Raw genomic sequence first — 16,737 nt, forward strand, 5'->3', positions numbered from 1 at the left:
TCCCTTCCACCGGGAGAGCCTCACAACTCACTCCAGGTAGATGAATGATATATCGGTGACGGGACCCCGCTGATGTGTGCGACTGGTCGACGTAGGTGGTTGTGGGACTGAGAGTGAGAGTGAGAGTGAGAGTGAGAAAGAGAGAGTGAGAGAGCGAACGAGAGAGAAAGATGAGATGAGACGAGTGATGATGACGAGAGGCGTGCGGAGAAGAGTGCGCGTGCGTGCGTGCGCGCGCGACAACGAGGGAGTGTGGTGTGTGGGTGGGGGTGGGCGGGAGTGTGAATGTGAGAGTGTGTGTGTGTTGAGAGAACGGGAGAGAGAATAGGGAAAGAACGAGAACCGGGGAAGCGCGCGGCCACACAAGACCCGGAAAGGCTTTGTCGAGAGAATAATTTTCTTCTCACGGGGGAAAATAAAAGGTAGGTGGTGATCGGGACAGATTTGAGCTTGTGTCTATTGTGAAAGGGAAAGTACAGACAGGAACAGAGTAGGGTTAGCTCGGTGGTTTGGCCCAAAGGAGAAAATATGTACCCAGGTGATGATGGATCAGATTCAGCCCCAAAAGATGACCACGGTATTGCCCAGGCTCAGACCATTTCTATTCTCTAGCACCACCACGGTAGCATTGGCAGGCTGCAGCAACGGATGTGGCCTAAAGCGGTCTATCTATGTCTCCGAAGCCAGGGAGGAATGATTTGCCCCGGGGGCTGCTCTCGAATTGTCTCTCGCTCACGCAGCTTTGCATTCCTTGCGCCGGCCGGGAGGGATCGTCGTTGCCGGCGCCCGCAATCCAAATCTCGACGCAGGAACGTCGTCGAATCCGCGCGCTGTTTCATCTGGCCGATCCTAACAATAACCCCATGCATGTGAGAAAGCTGCTGCTGCAGGTCATCCTGGCGGGCCCAGCGTGATCCGCGGCAGGGAAAGTATTGGCTGTGCATGTCAGCACTGTATCGGCGACCAGCCAAGCCTGGGCTGACTGGGCGTTGCACCGCTTCCTTGTGGGCCGGTTGCCGCGCGGTCGAGGGAGGAGGAGGGAAGAGGGGAGGTGGCAGGCCGTTACCTGTCACAAAGTCTATAGCAGCTTCACCAAAGAGAGAGGGAAAAAAGTAAAGAGAGAGGCGAGCGAGAGGAAAAAGCGCCACCGCCTTTTGCATTCCACCTAAGATCTCACGCAGCAGGCAATTCTCCGGGCAGCGGCTTGAGACGATCGCATTCCCTCGCCGCCCCGAAGCGCGCGGGAAGTGGGACTCCAATAGCCAGGATAGAGGTCGAGCTGTGACGTGCAGATAGGCGCATGTGTTCGGGGGGTAAGAGCGCGCCCGCTAGAGCCTGCCTGCGCCCCCGACAGACCTCACCCCCGCCACCACTTGCCCTCCGTGACCACAACGCACATCTCTTTGCTGCTGCTGCCATCATCAGTCCTTTTTTTGTTTTCTTACCCGCCAGCCAGCTGGAATGCTAGCTTGCTTGCTTGCTTGCTTGCTGCTGCTTCTCCTTCCACCCGCCCCGCCACTCCACGCCACGCACGGTCACGGTCACGGTCACGTTCTCTCTCTCGATCTCTCGCACTCGATCTCTCACACTCCTCGCACCCGACCGACCGACCGACCGCATGGCGCCCCCCCGCACGCACACGTTGCGGCGTCCGCCTGATCAGGAACGAACGAATCGTCCTTGCCTAGTCTACCTCCCTGGAATCTGACTTGCCCAGCCCCAACTAAATGTCTGGAATGCCGTCCGTCATCTGATTGCCATGTGCCCGGTCCCCTTCTACCATGAGCCATGAGCCCGCCTGGATCCGGTCGCGGCCAGAGCACGGATACTGACAGTCGCCCCCCGTTGGGGCAGCGACTGCAGCGGGTGGTTAAGCTGCATCGACGAGTTTTCCGTGGTGCTGACCCCATTAAGCCTGGCATGCCCCCAGCTAAGACGCAGGGAAGGGCGGATACGGCCTGCAGCCTACCGCCAGCGGCCTTGAGTTTATTGCATCCTGCTTCCGAATTTTGATGATGCCCGGGCCACATGATTTCGCGGCCGGACAATAAAGGACCGTCGCTGCGGTTTCAGGCGCCATGGCCATCGAGCCACTCAGATGCGGGGCGATGAGGCTGGCCCAGCTCAATTCTCCGATTAGTGACCTCAGCGTCGTACAGGGCCATCCCGGCGATCCCCAAGCTGCTGGTGCCATTGGGCCTCTCCTTCGCGGGGCTGACGTGATGAGCAAAACGTCCAGCCCAGCGGTACGGGCCGGCCTCGAGTTCAAAGACAAGTGTCAGCCGCTATGAGGCGACAAAGGGAAAGACCCAATTTCTATGGTCGAGTCTGATAGGCGCCGTCTGTCTCGGAGCTCCCGATACCCCGCTGTTTGGCCAGAGAAGAAGTTTGGGACCGGCGCGGGTTGGTCGGCCGTTTGGCATCGAAACGTCCTCGCGTCCTCATGACCTCCGATCAAGGCATGTCATCACGACCACAGCGTGCATCTCCACGCGAGAATGCCTGGTGGCGGCATTTGTCATGATCCTGATCCTGTTTTGAGCTGCGTTGGCGGCTAATGGCGGCCGGTGTGGGAGAGGAGCGTTGCAGTGACTTGCCTGAAGGCCTTGGACTTGGAGGAAATTGCGCATACGCCGGGGGTCTGAAACAGCCGCCTCGTAAGTTGCCTCGAGAACCGTTGAGGGAGCCGTTTCTACAAGATTGCGGCAAAGGGCCGAGGCGAGCTGCATCCGGTCTCAACAGTACTCGCACCATGTCCCGCCGTACGACGGGGCGAAAACTCAAAACCACATGTCAACCATCCAAGCATGCCCTGCACGCCAGCACTGCGGTCCCGCCACGGGGAGCACGAGAGCCCTCCCGCCGGCTATGTCGCTTTCCCGGTTTCGATGTCTTGTGAGCTGATGCAGAAAACAGCGCGTCGCGCAGGGCCAGGAGCGTCCAAGCAATTCCCTCCACGCAATTCCAAATGCTCGGGCTGGGGGAGCAAGCGGCGAGCAACAATCTGCGAAGGAAGGAATCTCTGATGCGAATCTGCGCCCAACGTGGCTCACTGCTACGAGTGGCTTTCCTTTCTCACGCCGGAAGGCTGGTAGCGAGAGGGTCGAGTTGTACAGCGCGAGCAATGCCATCTCTCACCCGGTCGCAGATCTTCCCGGCCGGGGCGAGAGGGCGCTCAAGCGTTACTCAACCTCTAGACGCTCCGCAGCTCCCGCTATACACCTTCCCTGGCCCTCGGCCAAAGGTTCCAGAGGGAGTAAAGAGGCCGCTGCGATGCCTGGCACATGATGGACGGGCCATCTTCCGAGCGTCGATCTTCCGCGCGATCAAACATCTAAGCTTCGCCGAACCCCTGTGCTAAAAATGCGTGGTATAGGGCGACGGGGCGACGCCAGAGAGGCAATTCCGGCGTACGGCCAGGTTTCCGCGGCTTGACAAGGCTTCACGAGCTCGCAGATCCGTCGTATGGATCGCAAGTACCTCCGGTGGGCGCACGTATCGAAACGCTGATATCCGTCAGGCCGGCGGTGTCCAGGAACGAAGAGGGCACTGCCCGCCGCGGTGGTCGCACGGCACCCCCCTCCCCACCACCACAATCATCATCTCCGGCAGGCTAGGCAAAGCCAGCACCACCAAGCCCCTGTTCTTCAGCTACGTCAAGCATACGAAACTTGAGGACGAACGCATGGTCCGTGCCAAGGCGGCAGTAGCTTGTGCTTCTGACGGACCAAGGCACGCCTTCCCGCTGCTGTACAGCCCTATCACGGCCCCCTGGTCCTGTCATCTCGAGGCGCTGTGGTGGCTTCTCGAATCGAGCCTTTCTCCGCAAATGGCGCTGGGCCAGAGCGTGCGACGATCAGAAGTCATACGAACACGCTGTCGTGGGAGGGGCCGTTTGCCTCATCCGGTCAGCCTTGACGCCTCGTGGTGAGGAGGAAAAGAGCGGGCGCTGTGTTTTCCAAATCCCGCATATGCGGGGAAGACAAAGAAGTCGCCGCCCTGAGCTAGCCGGTGGCTTCCTGAATACGAAAGCAGTGGCGGCGGGGGTGCTGCCAGGCTGCTGCTCATCAGCAGCGAGACGACGACGACTACGACGCGTAACGGGTTGGCCTGATGCTCTCTGGCCACAGGCACCGCGCGGCCAGCACGCCATCCACAGAGGCGTTTGGAATCGTCAGGCTGGCGTCTTTAGCACGGCGGGGGGAAGGCGGGTAGGTCAGTTGGTGGAGGTGGTGATGGTGGTACCGCTCGCACGCGCCGTGCATGAACACCTCCTTCACGGCAGCGGCGACGGTGCTAGTTGTTGTTGGTAAGTGTGCCGCCGGCCCAGCGGCCCAGCCAGTCGAGGGTGATGCAGCACGATGCTCGCGGCGGCTGCTACTACTGCTGCTGCGTACGAAGAAGCCCAAAGCTTCCCCTTGGCCTCTTCTCCCCTCTTCCCCAGCAGCCAGGTAGCGGAGTGCCTCGAGCCGGTCACGTCTGCTTGTTTGTTCGACTCGATCTGGCCTATATCTCGCGCATGGCGGCAGGAGCAGGCAGCAGCGGCGCTGGTGCCGTGTGCGCCTTTTACTGTGCTATGCTGCTTGCGTGGGCGCGTGCTTGCTTGCTTGCTTGCTTGCTTGATTGATTGATTGCGTGCTCATCGTCACCCCTCTCTCCTCACTTCCCCATCCCATCCCATCCCACCGCCCCGGACAGAAGCGCAATCGCGGTCGTCGAGGCACACCCTGACACGCTCCACGAAGCTCCGCCTCCTCCTTACCTACCTACAGTCCAAGCCCCCCAGCGGCCCGCTCGTTGTAAACCTCCGCTGTGTATTCGTATGTACGTGTGCATGTGCGTTCGTGTTTGTGTCTGCAGGCCACGATCTCTGCGCCCTGGCCCTCTCATCATCATCCCGTCGACCAGGCTTCGCCGGAGCCTCGCTCGCTGCTGCTGCCGGTGCTGCCTGCTCGAGCCCTCTAGGTAGAGCTGCCACCGCGCAGCTGTCTGCGACCTACCTACTCACCTACCTTCTAGAAACGCACGCTCGTGTGCGTGCGGTGTATGTGCCTACGGCGAGGCCTGCGTGTGTGTGTAGGTCTTGTGCTGTACGCAGACCGCAGGCCAGACCAGACGTAGACGGGAGGGAGGGCAAGGAATCAGGGATGAGATCGCGCAAGGACATGGAAGGCACGAGATGGCGGCCTCCGAGGACCACGCCAGCGCGCCCGCCCGCCCGCTTGCCCGCTCTTTGTCCTCTGCCTGACCTGACCGGCTTCCAGAAAACGGCTCATTCTTCTCACCGCCGCCTCTGCCGCCGTCGTCGTCGTCGTCTTGCCATACCCAACCCATCCGCCCACGAACGCACCTACCACCAGCCGCGCCTGTCGGCTGTGCCTGTCGGCTGTGCCGCCCGGGCGTGCGTGTAGCGTACAGTGCGTGCGTAGCTAGTAGTTACCTATAGTTAGAGCCGCCGCTGCTGCTGCTCAGCCCCGCGGGATGCGGGATGTGAGCCCTGCTCCCTTGATGAGCTTGGGGCTTTACCGCCTTGTTGGTTGGCTTTGGCTTTGCATTGTGAGGGTAGAGGGCGGGGGAGGGGGGTTGTTTGCTTGTTTGTTTTGTTTTGTTTTGTTTTTGTGGTGGATGAAGGGCGGGTGGGGGGAAATAGCTCATGCGGTATTATGCTTGTGGTTGTGGGATGGGTAGGGTTGGGTAGGGTGGCGGGAGGTGAGTGGGTGGTGATGGAGGGGACTGTAGACTGCGGATGTGGGGATGAGGGCGTAGCCTATAGGCTGTAGAGGCAGGACTCAGGAGAGGGGGTGTCGGTTGTTCATTTGTCTCAACTCCCAAAATGTCTTGAGCGTAGGTTTTATGTCCGTGGTCGTCTCGTCGCTGGTGTATGGTCTTCGGTTTCTTACTCTTAGTGTCTGTGTGCGCGTGGTTTCAGTGCCTTTCCTTCTTCTTCTTCTTCTTCTTCTTCTTCTTCTCGTCACTGCCGTCTCTTCGGCGTTAGCTGTGTTAACTTGACGGAAAAGATGGAGCGGTGGTAGTGCCCACGATACCTACTCTCTCTGGTGGCAAGAATCTCCAACACGTCAACACGTCAACATTCTCTTCGCTCCTCCGCAAGCCACAACCTCCTAGAACTACCACGCACACCCTGTCCCCTCCCAGGAGCTACTGCTAAGACAAACCCTACACTTCCTGCCTCTTCCAACTAGCACGCACGCGGTACACGCTACATCTCACTACCCACCATCCCACACAAAGCGCAACCCTAACACGCCCCTCTCAACACTCAACATGCATTCGCCGTACGTCCTTCCTTTGGGTTAAAACATCTACATACATCCACACGCACCATACATATTACACACATGCTAATCACTGAAGCCTTCTGTGCATATGGATATAGAACCTACACAGTACAGTGTTTTGCTACGTTAACTAGGAGGAGATCGGGGAAGACGTGTAGGTCGTTTGAGTGGGGTTCGTGGTGGTGGAAGGAGGAGTAGGAGTAGGAGGTGTTATAGCAGTGGGCGGTGTGCTGTGGTGGTGTGGTGTAGTGGCGGCGGTGGTGGATTAGCTGTGTGCGGACGAGTTGTTCTTGGAGAGGTAATAGTAGAAGAGTAGAGGGAAGGGCGTGTTAGGATGGAATAGATAGGGTTATATAACTACGGTAGTATTTCGTATCTAATAAGAGTATACCCGTCTGTATATACAGCTAAGTTTATATAGACTATACCTTTCCGTCGTCTCTTTTTCTACTTTCTCCGCTCTACTACCTCTTTCTTCCTACTTACTATACCCTATAGTCTCAAACTACTATACAAAAACCCTACTTCTCTCCCCCTTCTAATCCTAAATCCTAAACCCTCCTCTAAACCGCCCTTTCCAACTAGCGGTTTAAAATATACGTAACATCTCTACCTCTACCTCTAATAAAACACGACTTAAACATCTCTATATTACTATCCTCTAGAACCAGAAGCTGGGCTTAAATTCCAAGCTAGCACGACGAAGTAGGTATGGCGTATTTACTGGGTCCTGGGTATATAGACTATAGTTATAATAGACGTATTTATGTGCATGTATCTCCGTAGATATAATGTAGATGTAGATGTCTATGTTTGTATAGTTTTCACGTACTATATATATATACTAGACAGGCCGATAGTCCATACCATACGTACACGACACTACAACTTCACACACAACCACACAGCACCAGCGCATAGCAAACAAGCACATAAAAATACACACAATAAAATATCGCTCAAACCTAGGTATATAAACCCCAGCTATCTTCTACCCCCCCACCCCCTAACACTACCACACCTGCGCACCATTCCCCTCAACCCCAACCCTTGCCCTTCATCCTTCCCCCCATCTCTCCCCTCCTTCTCCCGAACAGCACCGCCCGGCCCCTCAGCCGTAGCCGTAAACGCCGCATACGCGCCCGGCCGGTCAAACGTCACGATATCCCTGTCTCTGTCCCTGCTGTGGTGGTCCTCGACGCGGGGCGCCATTTTCCTAGCCCCAGTACCAGCACCAGCAGGGGCAGTGCCGTTGGCGGAGGTGTTGCCACTAATACTGCCCGCGACCAGCCGCGCCCGCAACGCCGCTACCGACGGCGGCATGACACGCTGCGGTTTTTGCTGGACCGACAAATCCGGCGAGTCCGGATACGCCTCGAGCGCGGGCACGAGGGGCGTCTCTGGCGCCTGCGCCTGCAGTTGCATGTGGTCATAGAACTCGCGATACGCCCTTTGCTGCGGCGTCAACTGCGCCTCGGACAAGGCGGGACTCCCGTGCGGGGCACCGAGCTTCGGCGTGCGGAAGTCGAGCGGGTCGTACCCCTCCAGGAAGGTGCCGGAGGGGAATTCTTGGTCGATGAGGCGGAGCAGGTCTTTTGTGGCGGGGGAGACGGAGCGGCGGTGGCCGGCGCTTGCGCCTTCGGTGTTGATGTGGTTGGAGTTTTCCTGTTGTTGTTGGAACGGCGACAGCAAGTGCGGCGGGCACGACGGCGAGCGCATGGCGGGATGCAACTGCGGGCGCTGGCGGGTGACATGGTTTGAGGAGTGCGAGCGCATGGAGGGCGTAAGAGCACCAGCACGAGCACCAGCAGCAGCACCAGCCGCGGGCGTAGATGCCGACGGCGCGTGCCGTGCTGGCATGGGCGGCAGGGGCGGGGCTTGGGGCGTCGGGGGCATGGTGGTGGGATAGACGGACGAGGCGGCCGGGAAGACGAAGCCGCGCTCCGCCTCGGCGAGGACGGGGGTTTCGTCACCGTCGGCATCAACGTCGTCGTCGCCGTCTTCAGCAGCGAGTTCGCGCTGGCGCTGGGCGAGGCGCTGCGCCGTGATGCCCATGCCCGACGAGCCCGACGAAGACGACGGCTTCGCCTCCTCAAGCAGATGCTGCTGCATCCACGCGTCCTCGATGCGACCCAAGTCGTACGCGGCCTTTGCCAGCGCCTTCGCCCGCTCGCGCACCATGCCCTGCTGCTCCATGGAGCGAAGCAGCTCGCGGCTCTCGCGCCGCCGCCACCCAAACCACGGCCAGTGCGCGCGGTCCGGGCCGTGCTCGCGCGTCAGCAGCGCCTCCCACGCGCCCGCCAGCTGCGGCTGCAGCATCAGGCTCTTGACGACGTTGGACGTGCTCCAGTCGGCGCGGGGGCGGCCGCGCTCGAAGTGCGCCGCTACGTGCGAGCACCGCTCGCTCCAGGACGTCAGCAGCGTTACGCAGAAGCCGCAGCCGTACGCGGCTTTCTTGTGCAGTTGCAGGACCGAGCGGTCGGCGCACTTGCGCGCGGACGCGGACTGCGAGCCTGATGATGACGACGCCGTCTTGCGCCCGTCGCTGTGGTGGTGGTGCTTCCGGCTCGGCGCGCAGTGCTTGCAGCCGTGGCTCTCGGCGTGATGGCGCCGGTACTTCTTCTCCGCGTGGAACGTGCGGTAGCAATCCGGGCAAGTCCAGCGCTTGGGCTGCTCGTGCATCTCCTCCTCGTGCGTCTTCCAGTAGGCCTTGGTGCGGAAGGCCTCGTCGCAGAACGTGCACACGTACAGCTTGGGCCGCTGCGAGTCGTCGGTCTTGGAGCAGCCAGCGCCGCCCTCGGCCGCCGCCGGCGCCACGGGCAGCGGCTTCTCCTCTGCCGCCCGGCGCAGCACCTGCCCGTCGCTCGCTGCCCGCTGCGGCATCCCCGGCCGTGACCGCGACGACAGCCTCAGCGTCGGTACCGAGGGGCTGGTCTTGTGCGTGGAGAGGGCCGGCCTCGTCTCGGGCGAGGACGAGCCATCATCCGAGACCAGGTCCGGGACCTCTGCGCTGACCTTGCGGCTGTGGGGGGTGTGAATAGTAGTAGTAGCAGCAGCAGCAGGGGTGATTTTAGCTGCAAAACCCACGTCAGTTATATTGCGTGGACCAAGCTCGACTAGGTAAACACTACTCACTGTAGAAGCGGGCGCTGCGGAGCAGCTCGATGATCAGGGCGTCGTCGAGGTGCTTGATGGCGTCGATGTGGCGGTAAATGTCGGGCGTGACGGGCGACGCCTTCTCCTCGACGTTGACCTGCAACGAGGCCGCGGCGACATGTGCGTGCAGCGCGGCGAAGAAGTCGTGCTCGACGACGGGCGGGAGGCAGCCGTAGCTGGAACGGCGCTTGGCCGGGCTGTTGTCGAAAGCAAGCATGATTGAAAGATTAATAAAAAAAAATTGAAGAAAAAGAAGAATTACTAAAATGCAAGCAAGCAAGCAGACCAGCTGCGTAGTAGACAGACAGCAGCAGCAGCAATAGAGAGAGAGAAACAGGCAGGAACAAGAATAGATAGCTAACCAGGAACCCCCCCGAGCTTTAACTATCGCGCGGGTGTGTCCGTTTCGAAACGGGGGCGTTTCACCATCCTGGCGCCCATCGCGGCCGCCCGCAGCTCGCTGGCCAATCAAATAGCCCCGCCGCAGCGCCGCCCGCGATACGCCAAGCCAGCGACAACCCGTTCCATTGGCTCACGGCCTCTGTCCTGAAAAGGCGCTGCGACTGGTCTGTCTTTGGCTCTTTTGCCAACTGTTGTCCTTTCGCCGTCAGTCGTGGGGCCTCCACGCGACATCTCTCTTTCGCTCGCTCGCAAAAAAATCACCTGCCCGCCGTGGTGAAACGTTATTGCCCGTCTTATGCATTGAAACGCCATCGAAACGAGCGCGCTAAACTTAGAGGCGGCACACCCCTCAGACACCACTTCCGCGGGACCACATCGCCCCATCCTCCCGGTGCCACGGCAGCGCCCACCCCCGAGGCACGACATCACCATCGTGGTCCCATCTCTGTCAGAGGAGGTTGGGTGTGTGTCCGTGTCTGTGTCGGCCGCCCGTGACCGGTGTGGATGTCTACCATACCATGGGCGGCACCTCTCTTCCGCGATCGGCGCGTCGGTCCGGTGAAAGCCAGCCAGCCGCCATGTGGGTTTGTGGTTTTTTCCCTCTTTTTCGCGACCATCATTTTCTCCTTCGAGCCGTCTTCCGCTGCTGGGCGTTGGCGACAGCAATGCGGGCGGAGAGCGGGCCGCCCTGCGTCGGAAGCGCGCTCGTGCCGCTCGACGAGCCCCTCGGCGTCTGCGTGTGTGGGTGTGGCGTGAAGCCGGTGAGAGTGTTGTCTGGCGTGGCGGTCCGGGGCACGGCGGTGCTCTGGGCAGCCGGCTTCGTTGCGCTGTTGCCTCGTGGAGCCGAGAGGGGCGGCGGCGGCGCCTTGTTGCCGTGGACTCGGCTCAGTAGCAGCAGCGTTGCTCTCGCCCTCACGCCCGCCGGCCTCTGCGCGCAATGCGTCACCCCACTCCTCCCCAGCGCCTTTTTGCAGCTGCTGGCGAGTGTGATGCGCCTGTTCAGCTGGTTTGCCCCTTACACATGCGTCTACTCAGGGGGACTGCCACTTCGCCTGCTGTCTGCATCCACACTCGACACATCAGCTCCATATTCAGATCTGCCCATGTCGGCTGTGCAATAGTAGGGCACAGCGCCACCGCCCTAAGCCACGTTTGACTCCAACAGGCCCGCATCCGACATGGCAGAGCTTGCCACCTCGAAGGCCGTGGTGTTGGTTGTGCATCGTGGCGTGGGTGGCGCACGGGGCGGCGCGCATCTCACGGAGTCGGCTTCCCAACCCCGTCGGCGCCCGTTTGTGCTCTTCCCGAGCCCTAACGATCTTATCCCATCTGCGGACTGATAGGCGCGCTGATCTTTCGAATGTTCCGCGCTTGCTTCGATCGCATCACACAAGGTCGGGTGTGGCGTGCGTGGGGGGGAACATCCGCGCCGAGGCGGATGCAGACGGTAGACGAGCGGGCGTAAGCAGCCCGTAAGGCTGTTAAGACAGAACGTGGGGGAGCTGCTGCTTAGTGAGGAGTGTGGAAGTACCGGATCTCTGAATGACGACGTGACGGAGTGGTCTTCATGCCGCTTGCCTACTTTGACGCGGAGACGGCCTGCCTGAGCGCTAGCTATCTGATGCGATCTGGAACCCGCCCAGTCAGCTTTTAGTCTGTCATCTTATTCGAGTGGGGGGTGTTTGTTCGGATCCCTACTCTTTGGCGCACCCGTTGCGATGATCCAGATGATAGGAAGCGAGACTGCAGGTCATGATGCTGCTCGTGATGATCATGACGACAATGACGACGATGGTGAATGCGATCTCCGTACGCATGGTCAGGTAGCCATATCCATTTCGAGTGCTGCTACCCTTCCACTCCAATAGGCAGCCAGTCCGCCCCTATAGGCCAGTGTCTGTTACACCAGGAGGCAGTCATGTCCACGCGATAGCCCGCTTGTCGTACAAGTATGCACACTTTTGCATTAAGGAAACCAAACAGGGAAAACTCACAGAAGAGAGGAAAATCCTACCTGTCAGTAATGGAGACCCGAATCGCATGATGCTCCAAGGCTACCTAGTCGAGTTGGTGGGGCCAATTGGCACAAGTATGAGTGTTGCCGTCGCAGAAGAAGACGGATGAAACGTCTGGAAGATGGGCGATACTTCGATGAAGCTGTCTGTTACAGCCGCAGTGAACTGGGTAGGACGAATCTATGGATCGAAGTGAGCTAGCTGTTGTCGTAAGCACGCATACTGCTTATCCGCATCCGCATGGAGACAGCACACGGTTTTTCGAAAGTGCAAAAGTAAAAAAGGCATCGAAAAGGTGTGTAGAATGTGCTGAGCAAGCAAAAGTAAGATCTGGATATCCCCCCATTCGCTGGTGAAAGTCACCCAACATCCTGTACCCCAGGTCATCCCACCTTGAGCCGGGCCATTCAGGCTCAATTCCTTCTACCGTCTTGCTGACAAGGGCCTCAGGCCCCTGCCACCGCATTAATGCTGCCCAACGTCGGCTGCGTCCGGCGGCGGACGGTGGACACAAGGCTTTCTAGGCCCCTAACGGTCTTCTGAAGGAAGCATTCCTGTTCGTTGCGGCTGTATGGGTAAGCTGCACGCCAAAGGCGTTCGTGCGGAACGGGGAAACGGTCTGTTGGCAATTACGTCGCAGTGCTGCTGTCGCCTTGAGATGCGCCGCCTCATTGAGGCTATCATGACGCCTCGTTGCTTTAGTGTCTCCGCAAGAGACACGTATCGTCCCTGGCCGGCATCTCATTGCTGCCTTGAAGGCGCAGCAAACGTCCCAGGCAAAAGTGGAGAGGGGCGGTATCTTGGTTCGGCTTGAGAGCTTGCATATCTGTCAGCGCAAATGGGCAGTGGCGGAGCGGTATACCAGGTTCGAGGGTGACGATGACCATCACCACTTTATCGAGAACAACAACACCGAGGGAGTTTCCCGATCGAGGAGCCGCAAATGTCGCTCACATGCCATGACTCCTCACGCCAAGCGGGCTGGACCATACGAACTGCAAGACCAACCCCGACCCCAAGGGCGGCTGTGCTGCAGGCTGTCGGAGAACCATGCTATCGGGGAGATCTCTGGGGCGAGTCCCGGCGAATCGGGGAAGATAACTCGTTGCGCGACCGCCATTTGTCCCAGGCGGAGGACGACTTTTGTTCTAGCGATGCGTCGCCTGCAGTGGATGCTCCATCCGGCGGGCATATAAGCATGTTCCCCTGCCAATCATGCGCGCCATGCCGCGTGTTGGCCACAGACTCGTGGATTTGCAAGGAACATTGGTGCGGGAAAGTCGATCACTTTATTCGCTAACGGGACCGAGTACCTACATAGCCTCCGCCTACAAGGTGTTGTCGCGATAAGGTTGACGTAGAGTTGCGGTTGGAGATTCCATCTTGCTGGACCGAGTGGTTCCGTGGGATTGAGTACCAAGGAACGTCAACACGTTTGGATGTCCCATTGGCTGCAGCGGTCGACGGCGAGGGAAATTGCGAGAAGCGGATTGGGAAGTCGGTTAATGAATAATATCAAGCACAGTGACGTTTGGAGATGAAGTGAAATGAGGTGACAGACTGTCTGGCATAGGTGTAAAAAAAAAAAAAAAAAAAAAGGCCCCAAGGCCCGTCAGCTGACGCGCAAAGGGAAGCGATGCAAATGCGGAAGTAGTCTCACTGCATGCGACTCGTGTGAGCGTGGGGAAGGCCTTTTTTCCTCAGCCCTGCGAAAGATGTTGTTTGCGGGCCGAGCATCCATCAGGACAAGTCGGGCACCAATGCTGGGGATCCGTTGAGTTTGTCATTGACGATCGCCGGGGGAGATTGGCGGGGGGGGGGGGGGTGAATTGCGCGACAATATTGACCGAGAGAGGCCAGAGGGACAAGGAGGCACACCGCTACCGTCAGCAACCATGGCACCGACAAGAAATTTGTTGCAGCTGTACGACGCCGGCAAAAGTGACGTACCCCCTCCCCTTCTCTCGACGCAAGCGCCGTCAGGAGAGGCACAAAGGGCTTGGGCGACGGCGCTGGTTAGCACGTGGGAGGATTCAAGCCGTGACGGAAGCTATCCGCGATGGGCATGGAGTGTGGGATGATGCGCCAGCAGCGGCAGACGGAGTGACGGGATGCGCAGAGTCTGAGCGCTTGGGCGGCGGGGATCGGCCAAGGCCAGGCCCCACCGAAAAGGCCTCTGGACCCGCTCCACCCATCACAAATGTCGTATCGTGTCGTATTGCCCTCGCACTTTGGCCGCCTCGCCGGGGCGAAAGAGTGAAGGGAAAAAAAAGGTACCTATGGTATGTAGGGCGGACGGGCGAGCGGGCGGACAGACAGGCGCGGGACAAAACGGACAAGGAGGGTAGCGTGAGCATGGGATCGAGCCTCTCATCGGAGCCCTCTGGTGGCTGGGTGCTTGCAGGGCAGTGCAGGCGTCGTGCTAGGCACCCTCTGGCGCTTCCGCTTCTTCATGGGTCGTGTCGGTCATGCATGGATCGATCATCAGTCGAACGACCCCTCGGCTGCACAGTGCATGCGGCCAGCGCCAGTACAATAACTGCTGCCACCACGCCGCTCCCGCGATCACCTGCCACGCCAACCTCAACACATCCCCTTACCACGTACAAAAACACCACCCTCCCTCGCCCCCGGCGCGACCCGGAACGCTGACCTCTTGCCACGCTCGACGACGACTAATCTTGTGGCTACATGTGTGCGACACCTACCCTTTAATACTACCCACCATACCGACTCTACTACTACTACTTTAATCTTTTTCTGGTTTTTCTCTCCAAAACAATCATGGCCCCCCACCACAACAACGTTCACTGGCGCGAGGTCGACTCGACCAGTAGCACTAGCTCCCGCCACAGCGAAGGCAGCGACAGCAACGAGTCCTACAACGCAAGGCACGTGGCGCTCGCCGTCCAGGCCGCAAGACCACCAATGCCGCAGTATGGCACCTGCTACGGACGCGTCGAGGGGACCAGAGGGCGATACTACAACGCTTCGGCCGTCTCCGAGTCTCGCTCTTCGGTCGATTCAGTCGACACTTATGCTTCGACGTCTGACGAGGAGGACGATCTGGAAGAGGAGGAAGACGACGACGACGACTATCCTCCCTATGAGGTCCCCGAGCACAGGCGCGAAACCTTCCCCTCAGATGCCATCCCCGCTACACCCCGGGACTTTGCTGAACTCTTCCCCTCGATGCAAAAGCTGTCGATACGTCACGATGATGCGACGATAGACGGAAACATGAATCTAAGGATAGACGCCCAAGTTGAGACGAGGCGCGGAAAGCAGGCCATGACGTTGTTCCACCTCCGCATGCATGATCTCAAGAGCCGGGACTTCTCACTTCGGCGATATTGCAGGGATTCGGGTCGCGAAGTGTGTCACTCGATCCGCAAGTATCAGAAACCGCCGTCCGAGCGCCCTGCTCTTCAGCGGTCGTTTAGCAGCGCCATCGCGACGTTCCGCCACAAGCCCGAGCGCAAAGACTCCAACTCGGGCCTCAGGCGCCAAGACTCCGGGTACGGCTCGATTGTCGCGGGCGGATCTGCCGAGGGACGGCCAAAGTCGGCTGGGCAGTCGCGCAAGGCCAAGCTGATACCGACGAACACGATGAAGTTGGAGTTTTCCAACTACGCGCACGTCGATGTCAAGCGCCGCGGCGCCAAGTCGAAAAAGAGGTACGAGTTTGAGTACTGGGGAGTGGGGTATGCATGGAAACGGGTTTGCCAAAAGGAGGGCGACGCGACGCGGATTGCCTACCACCTCACCCGGACGGACGACGGAAAAGCGGTCGCTCATATTGTGCCCGTTGCGCTGAGCAAGGCGCAAACGCGGGAGGAGGCGGCAAAGGGCGGCTGGATCCCCCCTTGTTCCATGTGGATCAGTGACAGTTCGATCCTGGAGGGAGTGTCGGACCTTTCCGAGTAAGTGCACCACCCCGGCGGCGTTTGCGTGCAGTGTGCTAACAAACGATGTTGCAGCGTGGTTGTGGCGACGGGCGTGGTGGCTCTTGCGGATGACAGCATCAAGAACCATTTCCACTCGAAGCAGACGACGCACATCCACATACCGCTGTCGAGGAGCGGGTCCTTCAAGCTGAACATGGATTACGTCGGCCCCAAGCGTCTGATTGACGAGGTGTTCCACCGTACGACGCGCGGTAGCACGTCGCTCCGGGGGCCAACGCCTCTGCGACGGGCGTCGGACGAGACGGGGTGAAATTTAATTGATTCGATATTTTTCCTTATATTCATGAACACAAACGGACGGGCATCAGCATGGAAGGAAGTTTGCTTCATTCAGGCAGGCGTTTGGAATTGGGAAGGCCTTTGTTGTAACGCCGATAGACGCAAATGAAACAATTACGCTGCGTAACATCTCGTAGGAAGCCGGCGGCCGTGCGGCTCTGTTGGGCGAGCGGGCCACGCGAAAGTTCTGGGAAGCGGGATCCGCGAGGCTGCATGACTTGCATCATCCAGCAAGCGGAGACACGTCGCTACGGGCCAGCTCACACACGTAGTCGCGTCCTCCCTCCTTGCTGACTGCACTCAGCCATCCCGCGTCAGGTGCGTTGCGTTGGCAAAGCGCCCTCTCGTCGCCCACTCCGCGGTCCGATCCACTCAATACCACCCTCCTGGGTCCCTTCCAAATCCCCAGAGATGCGTTCGCCCTCAATAGGATACCAAACGGCCAAGTCAAGCTGCGTTGAACACACCGTCCCATGACCCCCCGGCAAACCACTGCGAGACGCGTCTTTTCCAATTGCGTATAAGTAGGCCTCCCTCTTGCTCTTGCTCTTTGCTCGAAATCCACAATTGATCTCCCCATCCAAGCCCTCACATCGCCCCCACAAGCCGAATCATCAC

The 16,737-nt window shown here is 59.2% G+C and overlaps 5 protein-coding genes across 5 annotated transcripts; 1 reads left to right on the plus strand and 4 right to left on the minus strand.

Annotated features, from left to right (window-relative positions):
- Positions 1-451: 451 nt before the first annotated feature.
- K452DRAFT_39527 (uncharacterized protein) lies at positions 452-1,371 on the minus strand. The gene has a single exon (XM_033546608.1). It carries the CDS (start codon positions 1,158-1,160, stop codon positions 666-668), a length of 495 nt encoding a protein of 164 aa, XP_033397153.1. The 5' UTR covers positions 1,161-1,371; the 3' UTR covers positions 452-665.
- Positions 1,372-5,358: 3,987 nt separating this feature from the next.
- On the minus strand, positions 5,359-6,068 carry K452DRAFT_288140 (uncharacterized protein; the record flags this gene model as incomplete). Its single annotated transcript, XM_033540597.1, has 1 exon — positions 5,359-6,068. A coding segment is annotated over exon 1 (215 nt), but the record flags the coding sequence as incomplete, so codon positions are not given.
- A 1,215-nt stretch (positions 6,069-7,283) lies between these two features.
- On the minus strand, positions 7,284-9,672 carry K452DRAFT_298812 (uncharacterized protein; the record flags this gene model as incomplete). Its single annotated transcript, XM_033542153.1, has 2 exons — positions 7,284-9,373; positions 9,435-9,672. The coding sequence occupies 2 exons, from the start codon at positions 9,670-9,672 to the stop codon at positions 7,284-7,286; spliced, it is 2,328 nt and encodes a 775-aa protein (XP_033397155.1).
- A 3,998-nt stretch (positions 9,673-13,670) lies between these two features.
- K452DRAFT_288143 (uncharacterized protein) lies at positions 13,671-14,129 on the minus strand. Its single transcript, XM_033540598.1, has one exon. It carries the CDS (start codon positions 14,065-14,067, stop codon positions 13,906-13,908), a length of 162 nt encoding a protein of 53 aa, XP_033397156.1. The 5' UTR covers positions 14,068-14,129; the 3' UTR covers positions 13,671-13,905.
- A 368-nt stretch (positions 14,130-14,497) lies between these two features.
- Positions 14,498-16,142, plus strand: K452DRAFT_288145 (uncharacterized protein). Its single transcript, XM_033540599.1, has 2 exons — positions 14,498-15,795; positions 15,853-16,142. The coding sequence occupies exons 1-2, from the start codon at positions 14,657-14,659 to the stop codon at positions 16,088-16,090; spliced, it is 1,377 nt and encodes a 458-aa protein (XP_033397157.1). The 5' UTR covers positions 14,498-14,656; the 3' UTR covers positions 16,091-16,142.
- Positions 16,143-16,737: the final 595 nt, after the last annotated feature.

This window comes from Aplosporella prunicola, assembly GCF_010093885.1.
Source record: "Aplosporella prunicola CBS 121167 unplaced genomic scaffold K452scaffold_14, whole genome shotgun sequence".
NCBI classification, from domain to species: Eukaryota; Fungi; Ascomycota; class Dothideomycetes; order Botryosphaeriales; family Aplosporellaceae; genus Aplosporella; species Aplosporella prunicola.

Coding starts and splice junctions, on each gene's coding strand:
- K452DRAFT_39527 (XM_033546608.1), bottom strand. CDS start 1,160: ATGCAAAAGGCGGTGGCGCTTTTTCCTCTCGCTCGCCTCTCTCTTTAC.
- K452DRAFT_288143 (XM_033540598.1), bottom strand. CDS start 14,067: ATGGGTGGAGCGGGTCCAGAGGCCTTTTCGGTGGGGCCTGGCCTTGGC.
- K452DRAFT_288145 (XM_033540599.1), top strand. CDS start 14,657: ATGGCCCCCCACCACAACAACGTTCACTGGCGCGAGGTCGACTCGACC. Junction 15,796..15,852: donor GGAGTGTCGGACCTTTCCGA/GTAAGTGCACCA, acceptor ACGATGTTGCAG/CGTGGTTGTGGCGACGGGCG.